Here is a 26808-nt window from a genome sequence, read left to right on the forward strand (position 1 = left end):
GATTTTGATTTACCAATAATCCTAGTAATCTTTTCGGTAGAAATATCCACATTCCATTCATAACCATCCACTTTTGGGTTTTCAACAACAGACACAGGAGCCTTATCCATGTTCTCAAAATGTTTCAGCAATTCTTCCTCAGCAATGGGATTGATGATTAGCTGCACCTGCTTAGCCTCTGTACGATTTACTAATTCCCTAAAATTATGGGTATTGTTTCCATTGAGAGATGCCATCATTAGTTCGCTATCCCTTTGGTAGAGAACGGCTAATGCTGTTTCAAACTTTTCTTATAGTTTTGTCTATGCTTCATTAACTGTGTCTTACAAGTTGCACTTGATTCCCCAGTTTTATGTATCTTTCTGACTTCTTTTTGATGGGCGGCTTTGCATTTTTTCACCTCAGGATCAAGTACATGCTTATGTTTTACAACTACTGCTCTGGTAGATTGAATGAGTGAATGGAACGTAGACATTTGTTTTTCTAAATAATCAGGAAAGTGAATCAGTGAATAGATCATTGCCTTTGCTTCAAGAGTGGAGAAATTAAAATCATGCAACATAGTGGCATTCAATTTTTGAGTCTTGACCAACGACTACTTTAGTCTGTTCCCTCTAACATTAACTTCTATGTTGGCCCAAGCAGGTGGAGGAATAGGATCCTTAGAAATCCATCGCAAATAAAGACATAACTTTGAGTGGTCACTATACTGTGATTGACATATCTTGAAATCCTGTATCGTACAAAATAATTGCTTGGATAGGAAGATATAGTCGATGATAGAGCTGATCCCCTTTCCTCCGAGGTCAGAGTCTCACCCTCGACCAATACTAGCCTCCCTGGATAGTTTTCCTTAAGTGTGGAGAATTAGGCTTTTCAAAGAGAGATAGATGCTCCTGCAAATTATTAGATGCCTCCTTACAATTCACATTCAAGTCCTCTGCCAGGATAAGGGCACCACCCGGGACGAGATACACCCACTCATCTACCAAGATGTTCGGACTTTTGAGGGTAATTTCCAATTCTGTTTCTTCTTTGACCAGTGAATTCCAGTATACATTTATAAGCAACATGCCACTAATCCCTGAGGCGCGGGATACATGAATAGAAATAAGCAAGAAAGCATCCGAAATTCTCCATTTTCCTGTTTTGGTTATATTGAGACCCTGCTTAAAAGCGATAGCCAGACCACCTTTGGGCCGACCCCTTACACACTTATTAGCACACATGCAAGTGACCTCATACCCATCTCAACTGAGATTTCCCAAAGCCCATGTTTCTTCTAAGAATATCAAGTCAAAAGATTTCAAATCATTGATCAAGTTATCCTTGGAAATTAAATGGGAATGCCCTCTAGTGCTCCATGACATTAGACTATAGCACACCCAAACCATCTAAAGTTGCTGACTCATCATTTTTAGTTGTGCTACAGAATCTTTCAGAGAGAGCGCCAGCCAGCGCCAATGGGGTTTCGCCTGCACAACAGCAGCAGTCCCGGCATCTTTCTTCTGGTTTCTGTAACTGCTGCTCACAGCTCCCAATACTCTTCCACCTCCAACTGCTTCTCTTGGCCTGCACCTGAGGGGGTTCTTAAATACTTAACAGTCCCTCTCAGGTGTGGGTTCTTTAGAATCAATTAACTGCACACTACAGTTTCGTGCCTCTGATTTCCTTTTCCTCGTCCCAGTTCTTCGTGAATTGTGGGACTTGAAGTCCCCAATGTTCTTTCTTTTTATTCCACAAATAACATCTTTCTTTTTAATGAGTGTATTCCTTTTAGTAATCATACAAGAGACTCAGAAAGATTAATGAGTGGTCCAGATTTAAAGGAGAAGAACTTTTATTGGATGTTAAGGCCTCAATGTTTTGCTTTTCATATATTTTCTTCTCATGTTGATCATAATCAGTTTTACTACCGACAAAGAGAGTAGATTTAAGAAGAGAAGCCTTACTCTGACAGCAAGCCATTAAACATTCCGACATTAAGTAATTCTTCCTTTTGGCAGAAGACAAATACTGTGTTTCCCCCAACTGAGTCATCTCACTTCCCTGGGGCCCTTCTCCTCCAAGGTGATCATCCTGGCTAATACGACCCGCAAGGTTAGGATCAGTTAGCGGCTGACTTTCCCTAGTCACCTGGGAGGAGACTTTAGGTAGGGACTTTGCCATGACTCTGCAGGATTCATCAAAGTAGCCATTTCTGGGGAGTCGACCTGAGGAATTTGTGCTTCGATGTGCCCCTGCTTTTCTCCCACGTGGTTTCTAAATTCCATAGGTCACAGGAAAGTCTGCTTCCAGCCTTCCTCCAAATGCCAGGGTTGCCATAGATTGGATATTAGGAATGAGGTGCTCATGTACATTGGAAGGAAAAGTGGACAACTTGTTTGTGACTTTTGGGGACAGATTGGCTGGCAAGAGTGCCCCACTGGCCCCCCATCTACCAGCAGATACTTACTATGCAGCAGGGCTTCAACTACCAATGAAGCTACTGGGAAAATGGCCATGTCCTGGGCTAATGAACAAGAGATATGCAGAGTGGCTATTTGGGCTGTCCAAATATATTCATCAGACATTATAGGCTGAATGTGACAAGACAGCTATGTTAGTACCAGTGTTATGGGATCAGATTATGGCTTATTCAAAGTATTTAAGAATTATTAGCAACCTCAGCGGGTGCGGGAGCCAATCGGGTTGCTCCAAACCTGGGCTGAATCAACTGATGCAAGCACGTGTTTCGAGCAACCCGAGAGCTCTGTGCACCCGCCCTCCCCCGGAGCTGCAATTTCCCTCCTCCCCTGCCTCCCGCCCCCCAATCCAGCCCTCTCACACTGCCCCCTCAGCCCCAATACAAAACTCCTTACCTCCGGGTCTCCTCTGACCGGGCCGCACGGCTTCCTGCTTCAGTGCCATGGAAATGGAAGATGGGCTCCGAGCGGAGCCCCGCATTCGGTTTCCATCGCAACCATGCTTGACTCTCCCCAGTAGCTGGTGCGAACGAAGCAGCACAGCCGTTTTTTTGTATTGCTTTTAGCTCCTCGAGGATTTGCCTAGGGGTAGTAATAGCAATAATCCCGCCTTCTGCTGGCTATACCGGACCAGCAACAGCAACAGCACCGGGGCCCCACGTTCGCTCTGGCCTGTATCTTGGGCCCCGGGCCATTATCGGACTGTGTAGCCCACAGAACGCTGGATTATTGCTAAATTATGTGCAATTGTTGATAACATTTTTCAAATGCATTAAAAAGTATAAACATTCGAAAATATGATCGCAATAAAAAGAAAAGTGAGTGTCGATAGTCTTTTAATAGAGTTGGTTATTGCGTGTCCATAGGGTTGCCAAATGACTTCATGTCAGGAGGGACACGATGTCCCAGTACTGGACTTTCACTTCTCCATCATTTGCCTGCTGGGAGATGTAGTGTTGATTAACTTCAATTAAATTAAACAGACTGAAGTAAAACTAAGATAAAAGGAAAGCACAAGAGTGGAATAGGGTGTCCCTCATGACATGGAGTAAGATGGCAGACCTAAGTGAACAGCGGTGTACATTGTGCTTTGAGTGCTATTTCATTGGCCCTACCAATCCTCACTTGATTTGGTATTCCTCAAAAGTAAAAATCTGGGAGTAGGAAGGGGGGCATGGAGGTAAGGATCTGATTATCTTCCAGTAATCCTCATTACTTGTTGCTTACTCTTCCCTCTTACTGTACTTACAACCCAACTCACCATCCCAGAGGGGGATGGTAGGGCCCATAACGATATGTGGAAAAAGGTTAACTAAGGAATGTGGGTTGTAGGAGGCGTTCTACTTCCAGGAAGGAGAAGTGAACACTTTAAGCGGAAGGAAAGGGTTCTGTCACATAACTCAATTTATAAGCCTTCGGCGGGTGTTACCCGCCAAGCTCACTCGCCCTCCAATCCCATAGCTCTCAACTCACCCGCCTTGCAATTAGCTAAATCACCCACCAAGCCCCATATATTCCCATTCATTTCAATGGGCTCACACTCGAATAAATCAGGTGTTTTCACCTGCCTTCGCGGCTTAAACAGTTGAGAGCCATGTACATACATGCCAACCCTCCCGATTTAGGCGGGAGACTCCCGATTTTCGACTGAAAAATACTGCTATTTTTCACGTTCTCCCGCCTAAAATAATTATTTCCCAATTCATTCCAATGGCGAAATTGTTGTCTCCCGATTTCTCTCTAGAAATCTCCCTCTCAGCCACTTCGGAATGTTGGCATGTATGTATGTAATCCCTTTACTCATCCTTAAACTTCAGTGGGTTCCCACCAGGCAAACATGAAATTATATGTTTTCACCAGTCCTTAGGGACTCACGTTTGTGAGGTATGCTGTTATGGTGGCTGATGCCCATTCAGTCCAATCCTCCTGATTTTGGTGTGTGAACCCCCCATTTTTCTATCAAATGTGGCTATTTTTTACTTTCTCCTTCCTAACCCCAATGCAGTTCAATGGAAACATTGTATTCTCCCTCTCACGTCCAAAATGTTGGCATGTATGGGTGCCTCAAGAGTAAGAGTAGTAAGAAGGTTTTCTAGTAAGTATTATGAAGAGAGAGGGAGGTAGGGTGTGGGAGAGAGAGAGAGAGAGAGAGTATTTCTTCCATTCCCATTAGCAATGTTGCGTTACTATAGCAGTAGTCCGTTTTTTGTGTTTATGCCGTGTGTCCTTGGTAGCAGTAATGGCGTCGGCCACAAAATTCATCCGGCGGCTGCGGAATTGGGCTGCAGGGGTGAGTCAGAGAGTGTGTAGAGCCGGGGTGCAGTTGAACGTAAGGAGTGGAAGGAACAGCCTTGGGTCGGTTTATTTGACCGCTGTCAGTCTTGTTTCCGCAAGACGTGAAGTGATTTAACAGGCGATTCCGACATCGCTCCTTGCTCATCCCTAGGCTTGACATTCTCATTTCCTCTGTATTTTGGCCGTCCCCTGTGGTTTCACAGTGTCCAAAGATAGTGCACCCTTCGTTAACGTTAGTTTGTAATTGAGCGCCTTATAACCTACGTTCTCCTGTCTCGATGCCTCTAACAGGCAGTTACGACGGTCCCTTACTTGTGATCACATCTAGCATTATTTTATCCTTCTGCTGGTGGCAGTCTTATACCTTTTGAGTGTTCTCATTCACCAAAGTCCTATATTGAAGCACGTTCTCCCGCATGAGTCTCGTCATTTCTAACATATTATAATTTATTGGTGGGTATTAATTAAACTGTAAGGAGAGGCTCTTTCCTTTGAGCGCCCCTTTGATTTACAAATTATTGTTTATTGAAATATTTTATTAGTACAATTAATTGACATAAATGGCTACAATAACATTAATTTTTAAAAACATTTCATAACAAGCAAGTGAAATAGAATGTAGGATTACATATGAAAATTCTTCTGAATGTGGAAATCAGCCTTCCTTTGAATCTGAATGAAGTCTCAAATAGATTTAACACTCTATTCAAACGTTTTTATTTGTTCAAATCAATGAATTGCGCTGCTTTTAAATCTTTGACCTTGAGCTCTCTACTTAAGTCTTTATAATATTGTTGCACTTCCCTTGTTCTATAAATGTTACTCTCCAATGATCAATATATGTCCACGTTAATGTCACTGTGTCTTTTCAAACCTTGGCAGATTTAAGCCTGACCGAGGACCCTCGGTAGGCCGATTGGTAGGGTGGCAACTGTTCAGGGTTGCCACAAAAGCAGCATTGATTACCTTTGGGGACAATTGTTCCATGTATTGCAAGTTCTTGTTTCTACTATCAAGTTGTGTGTTTAGGGGCATGACCGTCTGGAAACGGCTTAGTCGCCTTACCATGTCTTGCTGATAAAGTGATTTTGTCCAGGATCACTCAATTTGTTCAAGTGGAAAAGCCGTTCTCCCCTTCCATCTGTTCATCCCATGAAAAAGAACATGCTCTCCTGTACCCCTTCCAAAATCTTCTGCTACCCTCTTCCATCCACTCCCTACGTCTCCTTCCATAAGACCCTCATTCCTTTTGACCTTCCGTTCTTCCTTCTATCCACTACTCTCATTTCCAACTATCCCATCTCCACTTTCCCACCAAAAAATGCCTTTGCCACAGCAGGACAATTGGTCTGGGAACACTGGCTACTCCCAGCATACCTCTGAGGAGGGCTTCAGGTCCAGGCATCTTGTGAAAGAATGAGCCACCAGAATACCGAAGCATGGAAAGGAATTGTGTGGCTTAGCATTTTGAAGCGCAACATTGTATTTTTGCTGCATGCTTGGTGCACATTTGTAATTGAGTTGAGGGTGTGAAGGAGTATTGTATGCTGGAGACAGAGATCTGATGCAACAGCAGTTGGAAATGTAACTATAGCCGGTCAAGTGGCACAGCGAGAAGAGCGCTCACTTTGGCATCTTGCAGAGCTTGCTAACGCAGGTTCGAATCCCGGCGGGGCCAAACTCAGCCTTTCATCCTTCCGAGGTCGATAAATGAGCACCGCACACAAGCAGCGCTCAGATACCTGAGGGTTTGTAGCGCTATATAAATGCCAAATTATTATTATATAACTATCCTCAGGGCGACACACATGCTTGGAAACATCTGCCACTTTGTATGGTTAATATGAAGGGTCATTATTTGTGTGTTGTGTGTCTTTAAGGCGTCATTTGGTGGGAGAATGTTTCCTTGTTGAAGAGTTGGTGGTCATGGAATTGAAATAATGTGACAGGTTTGTGGCCCCTATAGTTATGATCTGAGCTTTGACCTTTTTTCATATACTTGACCAGGTGAAAATGTGTAAGGACGTCATCCTGCAATGCATGTGGATATTAAAGAGTATGGGAGAGTGTTTGTACCCTGCAGTACCTCATGGATAAAACTTGAACCCAGGTCCAAGAGGTTGGAGTTTTAGCTTGTGATATGTCTTGCTTGAAAGGATGATGACTGCAGTAAAATCCGCACTTGCCTATTTTTCTCTCTTCCATTGCTTTCATTTGCTTCTTTGCTTTGAGTTTTCCCAACGCCTAACTTATTGTGATGGAGGGGATTGCAATGAGAAGACTTGCTGGCGTTGTATAATGGAAGTATTTTTCATGGCCTACTTTTATACTAGCAGTAGCTTTGCTGACAGACCTGTAATAGATGAACCTGTAGTGAAAAGATTTGACGCACTTAGTCCAATTTTTATAACATTTTATTGGACTAATGGAAATATGTTGAGATTGTGAGGAATTTGACCATCCTCACGGTGGGTGTGCGCTCGCCTAGTTTTTAAATAAAAAAAAAAAATGAAATTGAATGATGGTAGATCATCCTCTAGGAAATGCGTGGGGCAAATCCGCACGTTTTCCGATGCTCACAACATGACATATACATAGACCTGTGTACGCTCCTGTCCTATTTAGTTGGGCTATGACAGCCAGGAGTACACCATCTCAGAAGGTGGAGGGCCAAACCTTCCCCCACCATGTCCACCCTAATTAACAAATACTCGGTGGATCCACCCTGTCCTTTTTCTGGGCCCTGCAGCTAGTGGCAGCGATTAACTTACATGCCAATATAGTGTACTTTAACAGGTCCACATGGGTCCTGGCTGCAGAGGTTAACGAAGGAGAGCGGAAACCCCAGCAACCATCGATTGACAGTGAAATGTCATGTCTGGAACAGCGTGTTACCGTAGTGGGACCCCATTCAAAAGGTATGAGTATGTGGATTGACGGCGTCAGAAAGTATGGTCTTGCCACAGCTTCAAGGGAGACCTTTCACTTTAATCAGGAACCACAGAGAGCTCCATTGACCAGAGAGACCCTTTGATCCACAACAGACAGGAAGATGGGTGGGCCTTAGTATTGCATGTTTTCACCCCTTACCTTCTTTGTTGTAAAGCACTCTGGTTATGACCTCATCCATACAGGAGATTGGTGGTGGGGACCCAGGATTGGTTCATTAAGGTAGGCATAGTCTTCACCCATCCCTGTGGTTCATTTGGCTTTAAAAGAGGGTTGATCCCCTCTTTTAGGGAGATCATTTGAAGAATTTGCAAGGAGTAGCAAGAAGAACTTTTCATTGGACCCTGGCTGAAGGTACAGTCTGCCTTACATCTTGGGCCAGTAAAGGAAGGCCAGGACCTCCAAAGAGGGAAGCAAGATCCCTCCCCAAAACATTGCGCAGGGAACAGAGGGAAATGCAGAGGACCCTCTGCGGGTCCAGACCTGGCATCCAGCCAGCACACAGTGTGCCTGGCTAGGCTCTTCAGCAAGCTTTCTAGGTGGGAGTGCCAGAGAGTCGCTGAACCAAACCAAGGACAAGGCACCTGCCTGCAACACTTATACCCGCTTTGCGCTGTCCACCTTAAAGGACGACACGCGCCCAGTGAAGAAGCTAGGAGGAGCACATCTACGGACGTCCGTCCTGAAGGACATTTTCGAGACAGTCGATCCCCTCAAGCTGCAACAGACGGCACCGCTGACTGTTGTTACGCCGCAATCATCAACATCGTCTGAGACGCCTTGACCAGTGCTTGAGAACCGCCGACCAGCACCGAGACAATGATTCTTGACCTTGAGCCATGTTGGCCAGCCTGCAGCCATCCGTCCAGCTTCACTTGCTGAACTAACTGCCGCTTGATAACCGCAGTGGTCAAGTACCCTGAAACCAACTCGACCTTGTCGACCACCAAGAGCACCTACAGCACAAGGTACATTGTGGTTCTGTCCCCACTGACATTTTACAACCCATTCCTCCCTTTGTGTTGAAACCAAGTATTCTTGTGTCATGCCTGCTGGACATACCTCTGGACCAGGAACGACTTCTCCTTTCAAAATGAGTTACACCCATAGAACCACTAGACCATTCTACTCAAAATGGAGGTTGTTCGATGCATTGCCCGGAAAACGACGTCTGCATTTTTCACGTCGTTAAATTTCACGTGACTTGGGTCCGTCACGTGTATCACGGCAGTGCGTCCATAAGCAGCGTGGAAACTCCAATCGCTGCTTCTGATTAAGTCAATTTTGGCGTTTTGGTAGCTGAACTCCGGACCTACGTTCTCGCATTCCCTTCAGCAACTTCTTAGGCCTATTTTGAGCGTGTTTCCTCCACACGCTAATTCCGGAGCTGCGTGTTTCCTGTTCGCGTACCAAGTCTCCACGCGGACGCTGTCTGCAAGCGCAGCTGTCCTGAGCTGCGTGAATCCTGTTCGCGTGCCAAATCTCCACGCGGACGCTGTCTGCAAGCGCGGTTGTCCTGAGCTGCGTGAATCCTGTTCACGTGCCAAATCTCCACGCGGACGCTGTCTGCAAGCGCGGCTGTCCTGAGCTGCGTGAATCCTGTTCGCGTGCTAAATATCTACACGCGGACGCTGTTTTCAAGCTCGGCTGGCCTGGCTGCGTGTATTCTATCGCGTGCAATCCTGCATGTGGTTTTCTGAACTATTTTGAACCTTTGGTACCTGTGACGGTTAACAGGTGAAATTCTAATTTTTGTTCATCGTGGGAAAGGAAGTATTTATGAACTATTTGAAGGTTATTGTGCACAGTACTTTGGACGCTATCCTGTGGTGCACCAACCCGGTATCTAGCGAGAGCCTCGTGCCGTTCGGGATAAGTCTCCCTTACTAATCTTCCCTTCCTTTGTCGTTTGTTCAACTCCTGGTTTTCTTCAAGGAACCTTCGTGGATTACTTCAGTTTTTGCCATAAGGTCAGTGTCTGAATTAATGCTAAACTGTTATCTTAGTAATTCGATTGGGACAGTTTCTTATGATACTTGATCTATCCTAGGCATACTTCCTACACAATTCCCACGCCCTTTCCAGTGATCCATCTCTCTGCCTGTTTTTATCCAGTCAGAGAGTTGTATAATTGGGAAGGTCTAATTTGACCTGCCTACAATCAAGTCTTGTGAAAATAGGATCCGGAAGAGCCCTACCAAATTGTATCCTTTTCAGTTGATACATTGGTGATTTATGACACTTGAACTATTACAATTAATTACAATACCGACTACCCTCCTGACAGTATGCAGTGACTGGATAGTCCTTTTTATCATTGGGTAATAATTGTATTTTTGAGGTGTTGCAACTAACTAATGATCCACAACCTTTTGGAGATAAACCTGCCATTCCATTCACGTTAACACAATTGGATAAGGAGATTGATAATTTGCTTGTGTTTCCAATCTGTTGGGATCCCTTCTGGTGTACTAGAGTAGTGGGGCTGCTTGAATTTTGAAAGATTTATAAACGCCCACACAGCGAGCTAAATCGTATCCTGGCGCAGATGGAAAGAATTCGGTAAAAAGAGAAACGGGCAAGCCCATCTTGATCGTATTAGAACAAACATAGACTGAGCAGTGATCCAAAATCTTAGAATTACTCAGGTTTTTAGACCTGCTCTGAAACTCATCAGTGAGTTAGCTGTCTCAGATTTAGTGGGAGACTATTCCACAATCTGGGTCCGGTCACTGAAGAGCACTGGTCTCCTCTAGATCTACACTTCATCCTAGGAATTACAAGGAGAAGTTGATCCTCCGACCTGAGGGTGCGGGTGGGTTGGTATTGTTTCAATTGTTTATCAGATACTGGTGCCATCCCATGCAAACCTCTATAGACCAGGCAACCAGTCTTAAATTTGATCCGATCTTCCACCATCAGCCAGTGTAATGATCGACGGAGACTAGATGTGTTAGTGTTCTTGGATACATCAAAAACCAATCTCACTCCAGCATTTTGTGCTTTTTGAAGGCAATGAATTTGACTACTCGGTGCTTGTTAGGGAGAATTCTCTGTTTAGGCTGAATTTCCTAACCTAGTGAGTCCCCCAGCAGCTTTGCTGGATTTTTGGGGTTTATTTTTTTCTCCTGCCAAGAGTGAGACTCTTTTACCCTCACTCTTGGGCATGATTTGAGTGTGTTTCTTTGAATCTAGATGTGTTTAATGGGCTATGGGGTCTTTTACCCCATAGGGCTTCATGTGTTTTTGTAATGTGTGTTACACAGCACCCTCAGTGCAGTAACACAGGGGTGTCATAGTGACCCCCCAGTATAGACTCCATACCCTGGGACTGACTACTGTCTCCCAGGGCATGTTAAGTCACCATTGACTTTACTAGTCTTAAATTCTGAACAGAACCAGTACAAAACATCATATTGTGGACGTACTGGCTGGGGCAATTCAATTGCCCCGGGGTCTGTTAGTCGAGGGGGCACGTCTCCGTCTCCCCCGGATCGAGTTTTGGCTGGTGGCAGTGGATACTACTTTTTATATTCAACCGCAAATATTTTCTTATGGGATTTCCCATTGTTTTAGGCTACCATCTTTATTTAATTATTTACGGTAGCCTCGAACATACCGCCGGTTTATTTAATTAATATCAATTCTCCGGTTGGTATTTTTTGCCAAAACTTGATTCTAAAATGGCGTTTGTGTTCTCTTCTGTGACTCCAACCCAAGTCGAGCCCTTTGTTCCACTTTCTGGCGGGCTTCTCCACAGAGGCCCTCCAAAGTGGTGCCACTCTGTCTGGGGTACTGTGGAGGGGGATTTAGGCACCCTGGACTGAGTTGCCTAGGCAACTCAAGTCGCACTCTGTCCTGATTGGCCCAAGTGGATCACCACTTAGCCTGTTTGAGTGACAGCTAGGCTGAGTGAATAGGGGTTTTCTGCATAAAAGCAGGGCTTTGGGGACTGGAACTTCAGAAGTCGCCACAGGACTTAAGAATCCGACGAGGGAGAAGCTGAGCCGACCTGCCACGACACCACCACCGGTGGAGCCCTGCTGGACCGTCTCACCACTTTTCCCAACGACAGAGGAGATCTCCCGCCGGAGAGTCTTCTTCCTTTGACTGGTGGGGATAACCAGTTTCACCGTCTTTTCGCCTTCCCGACGTACCTCGTGGCCGCCTTGCCTGTGCCAAGCACCCCGGCAACCGGGATACCACATTTTACCACGACCGCGCAATGGTACCACCTTTAACCGGAAAACTCTGCGGCTGGTTTCTTCCCTGGTAGTGCAACGACCTTCATCTTTCCTCCAAGTCGAGATCTTCTCTTCCCCTGGACGACGACGCGACTTGCACCCACTGCTGGGAACAACTGCCACCGCTGGAGGATCCTTCCCACTTAAGGTACCGTGTCCCGCCTGGCTTCCCTTGCTACCGACTGTACGGTGTAGATTTAGCACCCGGCTTTCGAACCTGGGTTAGCCTGGGACACCCTGGCTAAACTTTCCTAAGCCTCTCTAAACTCTTTTTGAACCCTCTGCAAGACTTTCTAAGCCTAGTGTAACTGTGTGATCTTGGGCGCATTTGTGCTCTGCTCTCTGTAAGAGTGGGCCCAGCCTTTGGACTTTGGCTCACCAGTGACTTTTTCTCTTCTGCCTTGCTAACAGTGTTCCTGAACCTTAGAGTGGTGTACCTTTTCCATATTCTGTCTTTTTCCCTCCCTTTCTCACAAACTTATTGGAGTGCCATCTAGTTAAGCGCTCACCTCTGTATGAAAATAAGTGGTGTTTTACTGTGACTTATCTGATAAGGAAAAAGGGGTGTATATATTACAATCGTAACTGTGTTTAGAATATTTTACAATAAGAGTGCTGGAGTGTTTCAAACAGTTTGTTTTTAAATAAATAATTATATACTTTGATACCAAAGCTCTGGTCAGTGTTTGCTTGTATTGATGTGTCTGAGTGCCTATTGTGTATACTTTGCATACTGCCTAGCTCTTCTTGAGGGAGGTCTGACTGCTCAGCCACAGCTACCAGGTAAATCTGGGTGGTACAGACTGCTACCAAGTGGGTTTACTGCTAACACCTGTAATCTTAAATCTTTTGCAGTGTTCCCTAAGGGAACTGCACAGGTTTCTGCCTAACGGTGCTCCTGCCAGAAGTCCATTGCAGTAGTCAAGGTTTGAATTGACCAGCGCCCTCACCTCCGCCGCCCTATCTGTTCGGGGCACATAGGGTAAAGCTTGGCGCAAAAGGCTAATATTATAGAATACAGACTGAACCTTGGATGAGACCTGGGCATTGCATCCCAAATCCCTCTGCCAAATGCAGCCCAGATTCTTTACCTTGGTGGAATATTTGAGGCTGGCTCCCAAAAACTGGGGTGATTTAGAAACCGATATTCATCCTTGGACCACTTGTGCCCCGAAGTTTATTTGTCACAGAGTTAGTACACACATTAGCCTTCAAAGTCCCTTTAGACTTCATCGGATGGTGCAGAGTAAAATGAGGAGCAAAGAAATGCAGTTCTTTCTGATAGTGCTCATTATGACCGAGGAGAATCCGACAGTGTGTTTCCCGAAGATCAGAGACGCTGAAGACTCGACGCCCAAGATCTTCATTGCCTCCTTGTGTCAACGAACACTCGTCGTCAAGGTGCACCGCACGCCTCCGCTTGCAGGATGTTTTTCAACTGATTGTCAGCGAGCACCGCAAGAACCGAAGCTGCTGCGTCAACTACTGTGTTCACCCGTTTCCCTCCTGGGATCTCGACGATCCGTGGCTCTTGCCTTAAAGGGAGCCGCTCAAGAAGGATCCGTAGACAACCAGATGTTGAACTCTGCTATTCCAGGTACATTGGGGTTGTAGAACTAATTAGAAGGAAATAAGACTCTTGTGAACAATATTTGGGCTGGGCTTGTATGATTTCTTTATTTACAGGTTGCCCAGGTTGGGGGGGATCCTCGCCGAACTGTGTCTAGGTAAACGGGGCCAGTATTTTGCCTATTGTTCTAACCAACTTCTTTCCTCCTATGTCTATTGTTGGTTCCCTTTTATTAATTGATTTGTGACATTTGACCAAAGTACAGTTGATGCACGTAAATGAAATCTAATGGTAATTGTGGTACCACGTAGAACTGTGTATATATTTGCCATTGTAGATTAACTGAGCACAAAGTGAGTTATTGCGATTGTGTATATATCCTTGAACCTTAATTATATAACGACTGTGTTTTCACTAATAGTGTGTGGACATTCCTTTGTGGGTGCATGAGGACTACAATGTGGGTGCATGGGGACTATAATGTACTTAATAACCAGCCTGCATCACCTCCTGAAAGCTAGGCCTGGATTGCTCGACCATAGCTACCGAATAGAGGATCTTGGCTGGGGTCCTCTGTACCCCTCCTCTGCCATATAGAGAGCAGGAGTACAGATGCCCCCCTCCTCCCCCCTCCCCCCCAGTCTTTACAAGCTTTTTAACCAGGCTCTTCTAAACTACAATCCGGAGCTAAATAGCTCCCAGCTCCCCTCCAATTTCAAACCCTGATGAGGACAAGATCCTCCCAACAAGCCCTCTTCTTTCATCGCAGTACCTGGTAAGGTCAAAACCAAGTCTGGCCAAATGAGTCACTGGAGGGGCTCAACCAGGCCGTGAGGGAGGCCAGGGGACAGAAGCCATTCCAACTCCTATGTGGAACTATAAATATAAGCCTGAGAGAGGCCAGGGCAAGGGAGACATTCCCCATATTTGTGACCTGTGGTTGTCCAGAAGAAGGGGGTTCTTTTCTGGACTGTCTAGAGACTGTTGCGCTTTTGTTCATTTGTACGTTTTTGAAGTAGGATTTGGACCCGGGACAGTGGACATTTTAGGTACGGACATTCTGAAAGCTCCTTAGTTTTTGGTGAGGTAGGGAAACCCCTCTTAGAGTTAGGGATGGTTAGGTTTTTTTGCTTTCTTTTGATATAAATAAGCATTTTTTGCCCAAAAGCATGCCACCTGTGTGTCAGTCTCCTCATTCCACACGCTTGCATATGCTGTCAGGACTGAGATCTGACCAAATTGACAAAAACTGGGGAACCCTAAAGTTTACGAAGCTCACTGAGCGAGCATCAAATCCACAATTGCCACAAAAGAATCCATTGATTTTGATCTCTCGAGTAGTAGGGATTTCACTAGGAGAGAGACATACATGTCCCCACAAGCTTGGTCCTAATCCCCCCCCCCCCCCCCACCCGCCAAGTCATGTGTATTAGGCTGGTTTCCAAGTCAAGGCTGACATGGCCTAGATGTGTCAGCAGGGGTGATAGACCTGCACTATAGACAGAATATTAAGGTCTTGATACAAAACAGCAGCAAAAAGGCTTATCAAGTAAGTCGGTGAAAGGATTGCTCAGGGGATCTGGGAGAAAGCCTTATTCCCCAAACTCCTAGAAGTCCCAGATACTGATACCACCAATAGAGGGATCAAGGTTTTTGGTGAAGCTGATGTAACCCCTGAACCTGACATAAATATCCCAAAACGCCATCACGAGGAGGAAGACCTAGAAATGATTCCAAACTTAGCATTTTCCCAACCAACACAATGACACTGTGTTAGCAGAGGCCTTTCTAAAAATCATCTGTGAGGAAGAAGATAGAAAGAAAGAGGGGCCGTTCTTTCTAAAACACTGGTTATTTTATAGAGGGGGATACCTGCCCTGAAGGGGCTCCTCGCTCTCAGATAGGAGTCCCCCGCAGCCACAGGAGGGTAGTGTTAGAAATCGCACATGCCCACCTCATTGCTGGTCACTTAGGTACTACCACCCACGGGCAAGAGGTAAATTGGTTCTATTGGACTGGAGTGTATGCAGATGTCAAAACATTTGTAGCCGCATGCTCTATACGTCCGAAGACATCATTACATCACCCCCCACTTGCACCTCTTCTACCCCTGCTCTCCCGAATAAGAATGCATATAATGGGATTGTTGGAACCCTCTAGGCTTGGGTATAGATACATACTAGTGCTGGATTATGCTTCTTGCTGTCCTGAAGGCTTCCCCATGCGAAGCAACCGATTCTAAAGCACTTGATCCCCCATTCTATGAAGAGTACGCTTCCCCAAAGAAATCTTGACCGACCAGGGAACAACTTTCATGAATAGAATAATGACGGAGGTAAAGCAAATCTTGCATATAAAGACTAAAGACTTTGCAAACCTCTGCCTATCATCCCCAGACGGATGGTCTTGGCGAATGTTTTAACAAGGCCCTAAAACATATACTCGAGAGACTGGTGGAAGCCGATTGTAAAAATAAAGGGGGCATGATGATTCCTTGGACCTCGTTTGTCATTAGGAAAGTCCACAGGCTTCCCTGGGATTTTCACCTTTTGCATTGTTGTATGGGCGAGACCCCAGGTGATGGACATGCTACGGGAAACCTTGGAGAAAAGGGAGGAAGCCATTCTACCCTTGTCCCACAGCACAGCACACTAAAGAACATATGCATGTGGTGCTGGACATAGTTCACTCCCATTGGACTAAAACCCAAGAACATCAGAAGGAACAGTATGGCATTGAAGCTTTGACCCGATGTTTTTCCACGAGACAAAAAGTGCTACTCCCAACATCTGAACACAAGGTGTTATGAAAGTGGCACGGGCCCTATGAGATCCTAGAGCAGACTGGCCCTTGTAATTACTGCTTTGCTCTACCTGATAGATTAACAATACATATTTACCATGTTAATCTTTTAGAAGAATGGGAAGAAGATCGGGTGGAGTTTGCATGGTAATGGCTAGTCTCCTAGCATAAGCCCAGATGAATGCAGGCTAGTGCCAGTTGACCTACCACCAACCAACGACAGGACATCCAAGATCTTTTAGATACATTTCCTGATGTCTTCAGTTGTGTGCCCGGTATAGTGAAGGAGGTATTTTACTATATATGGACTCCCCATCCAACCCCGCCCCCGAACAACCATTAACCTCAAACCTAGAACATAGAATCCCAGAGGCTAGGAAAGAAATGGTGATCCAAGAGATGGAGAAGATGTTGGATGCTGATGCTCTTGAATGATCCTAGTGGCAAAACCTGATCAATCGTGGAGGTTTTGTATATTTTTCAGAAAACGTAATGCTGTCACAATTTCGATAACTACCCAATGCCCCGGATTGATGATCTCATTGACCGGCTTGGCACAGCATTATACCTCTCCACGATTGATCTCACGAAGTGCTAGCAGGTGCCATTAAATCCGAGGGACAAAGAAAAAACAGCCTTCTCTACCCAGAGGGGACTAATCCAGTTTTTATGACCATTCAGACTGCATTGCACGCAACTTTTCAGAGATGAATGGATCCGGTCTTGCACTCGTACACTAGTTTTAGTGGGGCTTATTTGGACAACGTTGTCATATATATTAAGACTAGGGAAGAATGTTCCACCTCTACAAAATCACCTAAAATGAGCGGGCCTGACTGCCAACCCCAAGAGGCAGCCCTACAGATAAGGGGTGCATCCACCCCTTTTACTCCCTAGAAATAGGCAAATACTCCCAACAAAAAATAGGAAACAGACACGTTGAACAGACCAGTAGTGTGTGTTGTACCACAGGAAGAACATACTACTATACCTGCCTGATCGGAAGAAGTAAATGTATCTTTTACTGTGCATTTAATAACTACATGCAAGGAATTAACTACTACACATTTCTGTTTTCCAGTTAACATATTTTTATTCGCTTATAAAATACTCTCATTGGGAATTGGATTTACATTTTTACTCCCTAATAATAAAGAATTTTACTCCCAACTTTTAAAAACAGGGAGTAAAATACTCCCATTTCCAAATCTTATCTGGAACAGTGTCAAGAAATGTTAGCCCAGTCAGCACTAAAGTACTTGGGCTTTCTGTGGGCAATGGCCTGGTTCAGCCACAAACAGAAAAGTCCAGGCGGTTCAAGAAACTCCAGTCCCTAAAACAAAACGTGACTTGAGGAATTTCCTAAGATTTGTTGGTTATTATAGGAGATTTATTCTGAATTACTCTTCCATTACATCATGATTAACCGACGAGCTGAAAAATGCAGAGCCCCCCGAAGTTACAATAGTGGAAAGTTCAAGCCTGTTTCGATACCCTGATGATCTTATGTATTGAGCCCATACTTGAAGTACCCAGCATTAACAAAGAATTGGTGCTGCAAAATGACTCTTCCAAGCTAGGATCAGGTGCTGTTGTATCCCAAATATATGATGGAATGGAACACCTCATGCTTTACATTATCCGGAAACTATTCCCAAAGGGAGAGGACTATGCCACTATCGAGTTAGAAGCGTTGGCTATTAAATGGGCCATAGGGTATTTCAGATAACTTAATGGGGGGAAAAAGTTTGGACTGGTCACAGACCACTTACATGGTTGAGTCTCTGGAAGGACACTAACCCAAGGGTAATGCACTGGTTCATTGATCTTAAGCCCTTTTGCTTCAGTGTAGAACATTGGAAAGGCAAAAAGCAAGGAAACGTAGACTTTCGGTCTCGTTTTCGTGGAAAAACGAGGCCGAAAGACGAGGAAAACCAGCAGCATTAGGAGAAGGGTATGTGATGGATCCTGTAATGGGCAGGGAGGTGAGGCAGCTACCCGATAGTCATATACAAAAGTTGGTACCAGGAGATGAGGAAACTCTAAAAGGAGGGCGAGTGGATGCAAATTTTAATTTATCATTTTCATTTTATTTTGAATTTTGAATTATATAATACATAATACTTAGAAAACATTTAATTCATTTTACTGCTCATTCATTCGCACACATTCATTCAAGTAATTTGCACATCTAAAAGTTATATAAATGTAATAAAATGCCATAAAAAAGAATTATTCATTTCATTGGTACATTTCATTATAAACCTAATAGTTAATCAAAGTTCATTCCAGAAAAAATATCGACTATTGGTGCTTTATCAGATAGTTCTTTTTTCGAAAAAGCTCCCCAGATGGTAAATAGTTACGACTTGGCCGATTTGGATGTCTTCATCAGGATTGGATGAACATTTAACAGATACTTCTAAAAATAGAACAAACGTACAATTGTAAACATTATTAAAACAACTGTCTGAAATTACATACCTAAATCACCCCTCTCCTAGTGTTTCCTCTCACAAACAATGTATTACGACATATCAGTATCTAGAGCATCCCTATGGCTTTAGTCTCAAGGTCAGCATCTATCTAGTCCACCGTGTAATTAGACGTGTTGTCACGCAACCTCTTTATTGACTTAATCAATATAATTTTATATTCATAAAGGATGTCAAAGAAAACTAGAACGAAAATACGTTCTTGTAATCTCCATAACACGCACTTCTAAGTTAGTGCTGAACAAACCCTTCTCGTCACACTCAAGAGTCCCCACTATTATCAGCATCAGATCTCAGCATCGAAAAATAAGAAAAAAAGAAAAAGCCTTCCTACCTGCAAACCACATTTGGTTCGCCTAGAAGCTTAAGCTCCAGCAAATTCTGATTCAGAAGCTGGATATCCTAAAGACAACACAAAAACATATATAAACCAGTTTTAGGAAAAAACAAATAACAAACATATTGCTGTCAAAAGGAGGCAAATGTTAAATTACCTTCTTTCCCACAAAAACGAAATATATATCTTCCACACTGGTACTTTGGATAGAATCAATTTGCCTTGGGTGCCAATTGTTTTCTAGCGTTCAAAAATGGCCGGTTAGCATGGGTTAGAGAGCGCAGATTTAGTTGGCTACACCTCTGTGCTGTTTCAAGTGGAAATATAAAGGTAAACAAAAAAATAAATAAGTAATGAATATTGGCTACATGCCACAATAACTCAAAAGTAAAAGGGACTGCCCAACTTCTTGCTTACCTATAGAGCCACAGAGGTACTCTACTAAAGCCTACAGCTCTATCCTGAACATCAATACGAATAGTATCCAGTTTCCACGGCTAGCCGCGTGTCCTTCCCACAGCGGTGATCTAAATGTAATAAGGAAACAATGTGAAAACGACCGGTCTAGTCTGATTAAACGGTACCAGTCCAACTACCCGAAAAACGGAGCGATCTGCTCTCCCAAAGGCTACCCGATAGTCACCTGAGGGGTGGTACTTGGAGGTTGGATCTCCTGTAGAAGAATTCCCCCCCTGGGATACAGGGAGGACACCTGGGTTTACATGGTATGATACACCCACACCCTCACCGCTTCTTCCTCACCTTCTTTTCCTTCTTCTGGTCACACAAGTTCCTCCATGTATTATTTCCATAGCAATGGTACCAATAGTACTGGGATGACGAAGATCAGGACTAACTCCACTGAACTGTCACCTTGATATATTGAGATGAGGTAGGTTGACCCAGAAAAGCGCCGGGGAAGACTGTCCAGCAGGTACGGGTGGCTGGGCTCCCAGGAACTCCAGGGCAATACAGAAGCCAATGTAAAGGGGCCTGGGACGGAGGGAGAGAAACCAATGTGAAGGGTCTCGGACGCAAGGATAAGAAAGTGTAACGATTGGGTAAAGGACTGTGTTCCTGGCTGGGGAGTGTACCATGGGTACTGTGAGGAAGCAGTCGAGCACATCCAACTGTGCATGAGGACAAGGTCCTCCAACAAGCCCTCTTCTTCATCGCAGTACCTGCTAAGTTTGAATACCGGGTCTGGGCAAGTGAGTCACTGGAGGGGCTTAACAAGGGTGTAAGACCAGGGGACGAAAGCCATTCCGGCTCCCCTCTCCCCCACTTTGTGGAAGTAATTACAAACCTGAGAAAGACCAGAGGGCGGAAGTCATTCCCCTAGTTTGTGGAACTGTACATTTAAGACTGCCGAAAGGCCTGGGGAAGGCAGACGTTCCCCCTTTGTGAACAGTGTTTGCCCAGAAGAAGGCACTCTGAAGAGACTGATCCAGTTTTGTGTATATGTAAGTTTAGGGATTTGGACACAGGTTTGTGGACCTTTTTTAGTTCTGACAGCGTTGAGGCAGGGGACCCTGAATTAGGGAATGTTGGGTTTCCTTCCTCTTGGTATAAACAAGTCTTTGTCCATAAGCATGCACGTGAGTCATTCTCCTCCTTCCACATCATTTCAATAGTTGCAGTAATCCCATAGTCTTTCTTTAAGAGCATGCAGACCATAGCATTGAAAAAGTTGTATTTTGGGCAAATTGGTGATGTGAAAAACTTTGAGAAAATAGTTACCAACCAGCTTTTGTCGCTGCTAGAGTCTTCATGCATCCAGTGCTCCAGATAAGCTTTTGAGGTGAGTATTTTACTCCCTATTTTTAAACGTTTAGGGTAAATGTGATTTTAAGCGAGCAAAAATAGGTTTCCTCCTTCGTGAGAGAGTAAAAGGTTTGTGACATCCAGCAGATGCATGCAAAAAGTTAAAACTTTATGGAAATCATTCTTATGCGACAGTGTTCCAAATCGTAACACAAAAAGGTTTCTCACACAATTGACAGATAATGCACAGGGTGCAGTATCGCAGCACCCTCTCGCAAATGGAAGATACGAGCACTAACACTCTGAGCTTCCCTTGCGTTCAGGTACTATAGCAGCTCACACAGAATCAGATGGCTTGAGTTGGAACAGTGCAGGCTTCCCTCACACAAACATGAAAGGCGAGTCAGTGCAACAGCAATGTACGGTTTTGTCAAGTCGAACAGATGGAGTGAATTAGTGCAAGGTAAATCAAGGATATGAAATTCCCACACACCAAACGGAGAAGGAATGGGTTTCTGCTGTGCTGTGGAAGCTCCCCTTTCATAGAACATGTGCAGTATATGCTGCAGGAGTGAACACTCTCCTACTAATATAGATGAGGTACGCTATGATCCTCAGTAGATCATGCTTTCCTCACATGGGTCTTGACATAATCGTGGGCCACAGCATAGATGTTCCACTCGCATAGAGAAGGAACTGCATTGAATGGAGCAGTGCAAGCATTCCCACACTGAATAGGTAAATGAAGGGCCTAGACAATGCAAGCTACACTAGCATAGGCCTCAGCAGTCCACCTTCCCATAACAAGAACATGGGCAGTGATCCAAGCTCCTCTGAATCTGCAGAGTCCTCACAGAAACCCTGACTAACTTCTCCTCCCAGGTAGCCAGGGAAAGGCAGCCGCTATCTGATCCTAACTCTGGGGGTGGTATTGGACGGGAGGATCACCTGGGCGGAGAAGGGCCCCAGAGGAATGGGATGGCTCCATTGGGAGGGATGCAGTATTTGTCTTCTTCGGAGGAGGACATTTCTATGATGCCAGAATATTTCATGGCTTGCTGTCAGAGTAAGGTTTCTCTTCTTGGACCTACCCACTTTGCTGGTAGTGAACATCATTGTGATCCGCATGGGAAGAAAGCCTATGGCAAGCAGAGCATTGAGATCCTGACTTCCAATAAAAGTAATTCTCCCTTAAATCTAGACCAATCATTAATCCCTCCTAAATCCTTCTCATAAAATGGTTACTAAACAGTGAATTAATTAAAATGGAAGACTGTATTAGTGAAACAAAAAAAGAAGTACATTGGGAACTTCCTCGTCCCACTACTTCGGGCATTGTGGGACTTGGAGGGGCTCAGAGGCACGAAACTGCAGTGTGCCGTTAAATGATTCTTATGACCCACACCTGAGCGGGACCTTTAGGTATTTAAGACCCCCCACCCCCGAGGTACAGGCCATAGAAACGAGGCAGAGCAGCAGTAAGAGTTGTAAGCCATAGTTGCAGCAGAGAGCCGGAGTCGCCTCTGTTGTGGAAGTGAAGTTCGGTCCTGGGAGTGTCTTCATAGTGGAAGATCTGAACTGTAGAGGTTGAGCAGCGGGAAGCAATAAACTGAAAAGCTGTCCCATAAGTGAGAAACTATCTTCATTGTAGGCCTCTTTCTGGTGGCTGGTGAGCACCGGCCATCAGGAGGAGAAAGACAGGCTCCTTTCCCAAGCAGCTCGGGCTGCGGGAATGCAACCAGACTGGCAGGCATTCAGAAGTCCACAGAAGAAGCAGAGGCAGTGGTTCGAGCGGACACGCATGGAGAGACCGGCGAGTTTGCCTGTTTTAGGAAACCCTGTAACGCGCCGCAGTTTAACGCTGACCGATAGTAATAATTGTGAATACCAAACTAATGAACGAAGGTTACATGGGTGATCTACCCACTTTAAAGGAAAGGAAGGCTACCACCATTACTGCCAAAACAAAAATGGAACAATTTTGCAACTAAAATCCTGCCTTGCCAAAGTAAAGAGGGGGCAACATTGAAGAAGACCTAGAACAACCATTACCAAAGTAAAGAGGAGGCAATACTTTGGCAAACATATAACCCGCATTGGCAATACAATGTTATTGCAGAGGAATTGTAACCATTGTTCTCAGAGTGTGGAAGAGGCAATCGATAAGCCACCCACCAACAAGCATTGCCTAAGCCAAAGAAAGGCAAGTGAGACTAAGAGACATTGTCAGCAGCAGTTTTATGTGAAAGTGAGAGATTGTGGCAGGAGAGAAACCTTCCTTGTAAGAGGTATCAAGGAAGAGAGGAACATAACCTGCATTGCCTGGGAAAATACATCTGTGTAATGAACAGCATCAATGTGTATTGTGACTTCACAGAAGGAATTGTGAATCTGTTGTTGAAAGGCAAAGACGTTTCTGAAGGTTGTGTGAAGCAAAGCAAACCACAAAGTACTATAGAGTTTTTGTCCTGGCAGGGGAGTATACTGGGCTAGGCAATATTAGTGGTAGTCCAGGCAGGTTTGTGGACCTTGAAGAAGATATTGAAGTACTGCAATGTGGTTGAAGGTTGTGAAGGAAAGTGGCAAGCCCTCTATTGTGTTTGACTGATGGTAAAAACCATCCTGACAAAGACATTGTTGTGAATCAAGAAAAATTGTTGGATTGCTCATGTTCCAAGTGTTATTGCAGTGTTGATGATCTGTTTGAAGATTGAGACCTTTCTTTTGGAAATGTGTGAAATGCAGAGTGAAAGACATTTGGAGCAAGTGGAACTTAATGAATTGAACTTGGCTATACAAAGGAGAAACGTACTTGTTTGGAACCTGGTGAAGAGGAATTGACCCCCAGGCTACAAGGATACAAAGTTATCAGGTTCATGTTGAACATAACTGTGATTTCTGTTAAACTTAAAGTACCTTTATAAGTTTTATGTATGTACAAGTGTGAGGGGACAGATTCCTTTTTATTAGAGCGTTTTCCTTAATTCTTGTTTTGATAGGCAGGGAAATCCTCTTTCGGTTAGGAATAGCGAGGCGTTTATCGCACCCTTTTGAGTTAATAAAATGGCTTCTTGTGAAAAACCTTTACCAAGTTGTTTGCCTTGCGTTTCTGACCCCTCGCACTCCGCCCGCATGTAGAAAAGGTACAGCAAAACTGCAACAATGGGAACACCACCCACATAGAGCAGGAACAGTTAATTGCCTCTGCAGTGCAGCTCTTCACAGAGAGAACTATTACAGAATTGAGAGCGACAAGTCCAAATATTTAGGCTAACTCTGAATCTATAATCGGAAAAGCTCTACATAGTAGTAGTAATTTAGAAAAAGTTTCACGTAGTAGGAATTTAGTAAACCATAATTGGAAGGAATTCAGCTTTCGAAAAACTGGCCACTCTAAAGCTGGTTCAGTTCCTAGAGCACTTTGCACAATGGGATATTCATTTCAGCGGGAGTCTTTAATACACCCATCATTATTCCTCTACAAAGGTCTGCACATTTGATGTCTTCTGTATGGATTTTAACTTTTAAAACACTAGCAAATCTTGCCAATCACAAAGTAAATAACCACAACTTGTATTATATGCTTTGAGGATTTAGGCATTGTTGTATTTTGATGATTAATGAAAGTCCTCATTTCTGGGAACGTGTACCACTTAATGGAGTGCCAGTGTTGAGCAAGGGCCTTGCCGACCATTTATGGTACCATCATTTGACTCCCATGTTCAGGTTGAATGGATGTTTCAATGGGCACTGCATACCCATCCGTGCCCCAGAAAAGGCTTTGAGTATCTTGCACACTCGGTCTCATTGCGATTCTGTTGCTAAATCTGCCATTTTATTGGCACAATCACTTACTATTACCGCTACTCTGTCCGTGGCATTACCATAGGATTATGAGTGGTAGTACAGCAGTGTACATCTCCATTTCTGGAGTTTGTAGGACTGCAGAGGGATTTTTTTAAATGAGGTATTATTGCACAGTACCACAATAAAAGTCACTGTAATAGAATTACTGCCACTTTTGTATCGCAACATCAAACTCGGAATGAGGCCCATTGTTTTTATAATTGGAATGTAAATTAAATTGTAAGAGTAAAAATGATGTGCCTCCGCAATGGTGTAAAACATTTGCGACAGGCAACCAAAACATGACTAAACTTGAAAATGAGTAGAGCTCCTTAAAAACACAACGAGTTATGGAAGACAGATGTTTAGCTTACATTCATTCTCCTACACATTAAAGTGTATGAGCACACTCTTCTGCTTAGTATCAGGGCTGGAGGCATCTCTTCTGCTTAATATCAGGGCTGGAGGCATCTCTTCTGCTTAGTATCAGGGGTGGGGGAATCTCTTCTGCTTAGTGCAGATGGGGAGCAGGTGCAAGTGGATCTAGGTCCCCTGGCCTAAGCCCTGCCCATCTGGTGCCTTCCTGCCTGCCGCTCTTTTTCACCACTTAGCAAGCCCCGCCCACCTGGTGCCTTCCTTCACCATCACTGTCTTGTGGCCAATGCTGGATTTGACTTTTATGGACTTCATTCATTCATGGTGCATCACTCTTTCTCAACTCTCATGCTGGACTTCCTTTGCATCTTGTACTCGTGGTGGCCCTGAATCATGCTGTTCCCATCTTCATCTTGTATCCTGGCTTGCAACATTATGTGTTACTAATGACTTCTGCAATTGCATTCGCTCTCCACTCTTGCTTCTCCACTCTTTTTTTCTCCTCCTTTCCCTTCTCCTTTTTCCTTCTCCATTTTCCTATCTCCTCCCCTTACTTTCTTCTATGCACTTACTCTATCAGAATTGTCCCTGGACCTAATATGATAGCAACCTCGTCTGTTTCGTCCACCCTCCCATTACTGTTTTTTTCCTCCCCACCATGCCTCCAGCACTATCTGAAATGTCGTCAGGCCTAGTATGATAGTCGCTTGTTTTGTTCCTCCCCTCCCTTTCTGCACCCCTCTCCCTCACCTTTTGTTTTTCTCCGGCTCTACCAGAAATGTAGTCAGGCCTAGTACGGTAGTCGCCTGTCTGTTTCCATTTCCTTCCCACTCTCCCCCTCCCTTCCTTATCTATGTCTTAGCTCTTGCACTATCTGAAATGTCGTCAGGCCGAGTACGATAGTTAATTTCACATCCTTACTGTTCATGGCCTGTAAGAATGTGGTTGTATTTTCCCTTGTTCCCTCCCTGGCCTTGAAACGCTTTGAAACACATTGTGTATAGGCGCTATATAAACGATCCTATATCATATCATTCACCTTAATGATGAATGCACATGACATAGGAACTCCTAAAATACCTCTATGCAATGCAAACATGCATTCACTGAAAAAAGCATAGTTTGCTATAAATGACACTTTCCAATTGTAACCAAGTTGTCCAACCTATGATTGGTAAGCTCCTAAAATGCTAGAAAAATAAATGTGCCTCTATCCATGTACAGAAAAAAAAACACTGACGAGAAACTATTCCCTACCTCAATGTGTGCTGTTTCTTTCTGACACTCATGTGGAATGCCGGGTAACCACAAGATTATCTTTTAATTGAATACTTATATACAGAAATGTGTATGAACACTTCCATCATATGATCCTTTGTTTAATGATTTTATAGCAGTTTATCTAGCTACTACCATCTGGGGTGGCACTCTTCCCTATGTAGTAGGGTAACTATTGGTGTGAGGCTTCTGACAAACGTTTACACTATCATAATACTTGATTCTTTGAATTGTTTAGGATTAGTTTAATTAATTTCGCCATCCATATTAAGAGCCACACCTTAGATTGAATGTTCTCATCAGAGGGATCTTCTTCAATTTGTACATCTTGCCATTTCCCATGGATAGACCTTAAAGGAATTTACTTTCTTACATTTTCCAGTAAACA

The 26808-nt window shown here is 44.3% G+C and overlaps 2 protein-coding genes across 2 annotated transcripts in view; one reads left to right on the forward strand and one right to left on the reverse strand.

The window, feature by feature from the left end:
- LOC138578437 (uncharacterized) overlaps positions 1-2972 on the reverse strand; it is a 39492-nt gene extending 36520 nt beyond the window's left edge. Inside the window, exon 1 of the mRNA XM_069649707.1 lies at positions 2862-2972. The gene's annotated coding sequence lies outside the window, so the exon portion shown is untranslated. The remainder of the gene's footprint in view (positions 1-2861) is intronic.
- Positions 2973-4647: 1675 nt separating this feature from the next.
- The window catches only part of NDUFA7 (NADH:ubiquinone oxidoreductase subunit A7), a 113451-nt gene continuing 91290 nt past the window's right edge, over positions 4648-26808 (forward strand). The window contains exon 1 of the mRNA XM_069649708.1: positions 4648-4755. Coding sequence (XP_069505809.1) covers positions 4705-4755 — 51 coding nt within the window. The 5' untranslated portion in view covers positions 4648-4704. The remainder of the gene's footprint in view (positions 4756-26808) is intronic.

Source organism: Ambystoma mexicanum, chromosome 1p (genome assembly GCF_040938575.1).
Source record: "Ambystoma mexicanum isolate Mex_15411 chromosome 1p, UKY_AmexF1_1, whole genome shotgun sequence".
Classification (NCBI taxonomy): Eukaryota; Metazoa; Chordata; class Amphibia; order Caudata; family Ambystomatidae; genus Ambystoma; species Ambystoma mexicanum.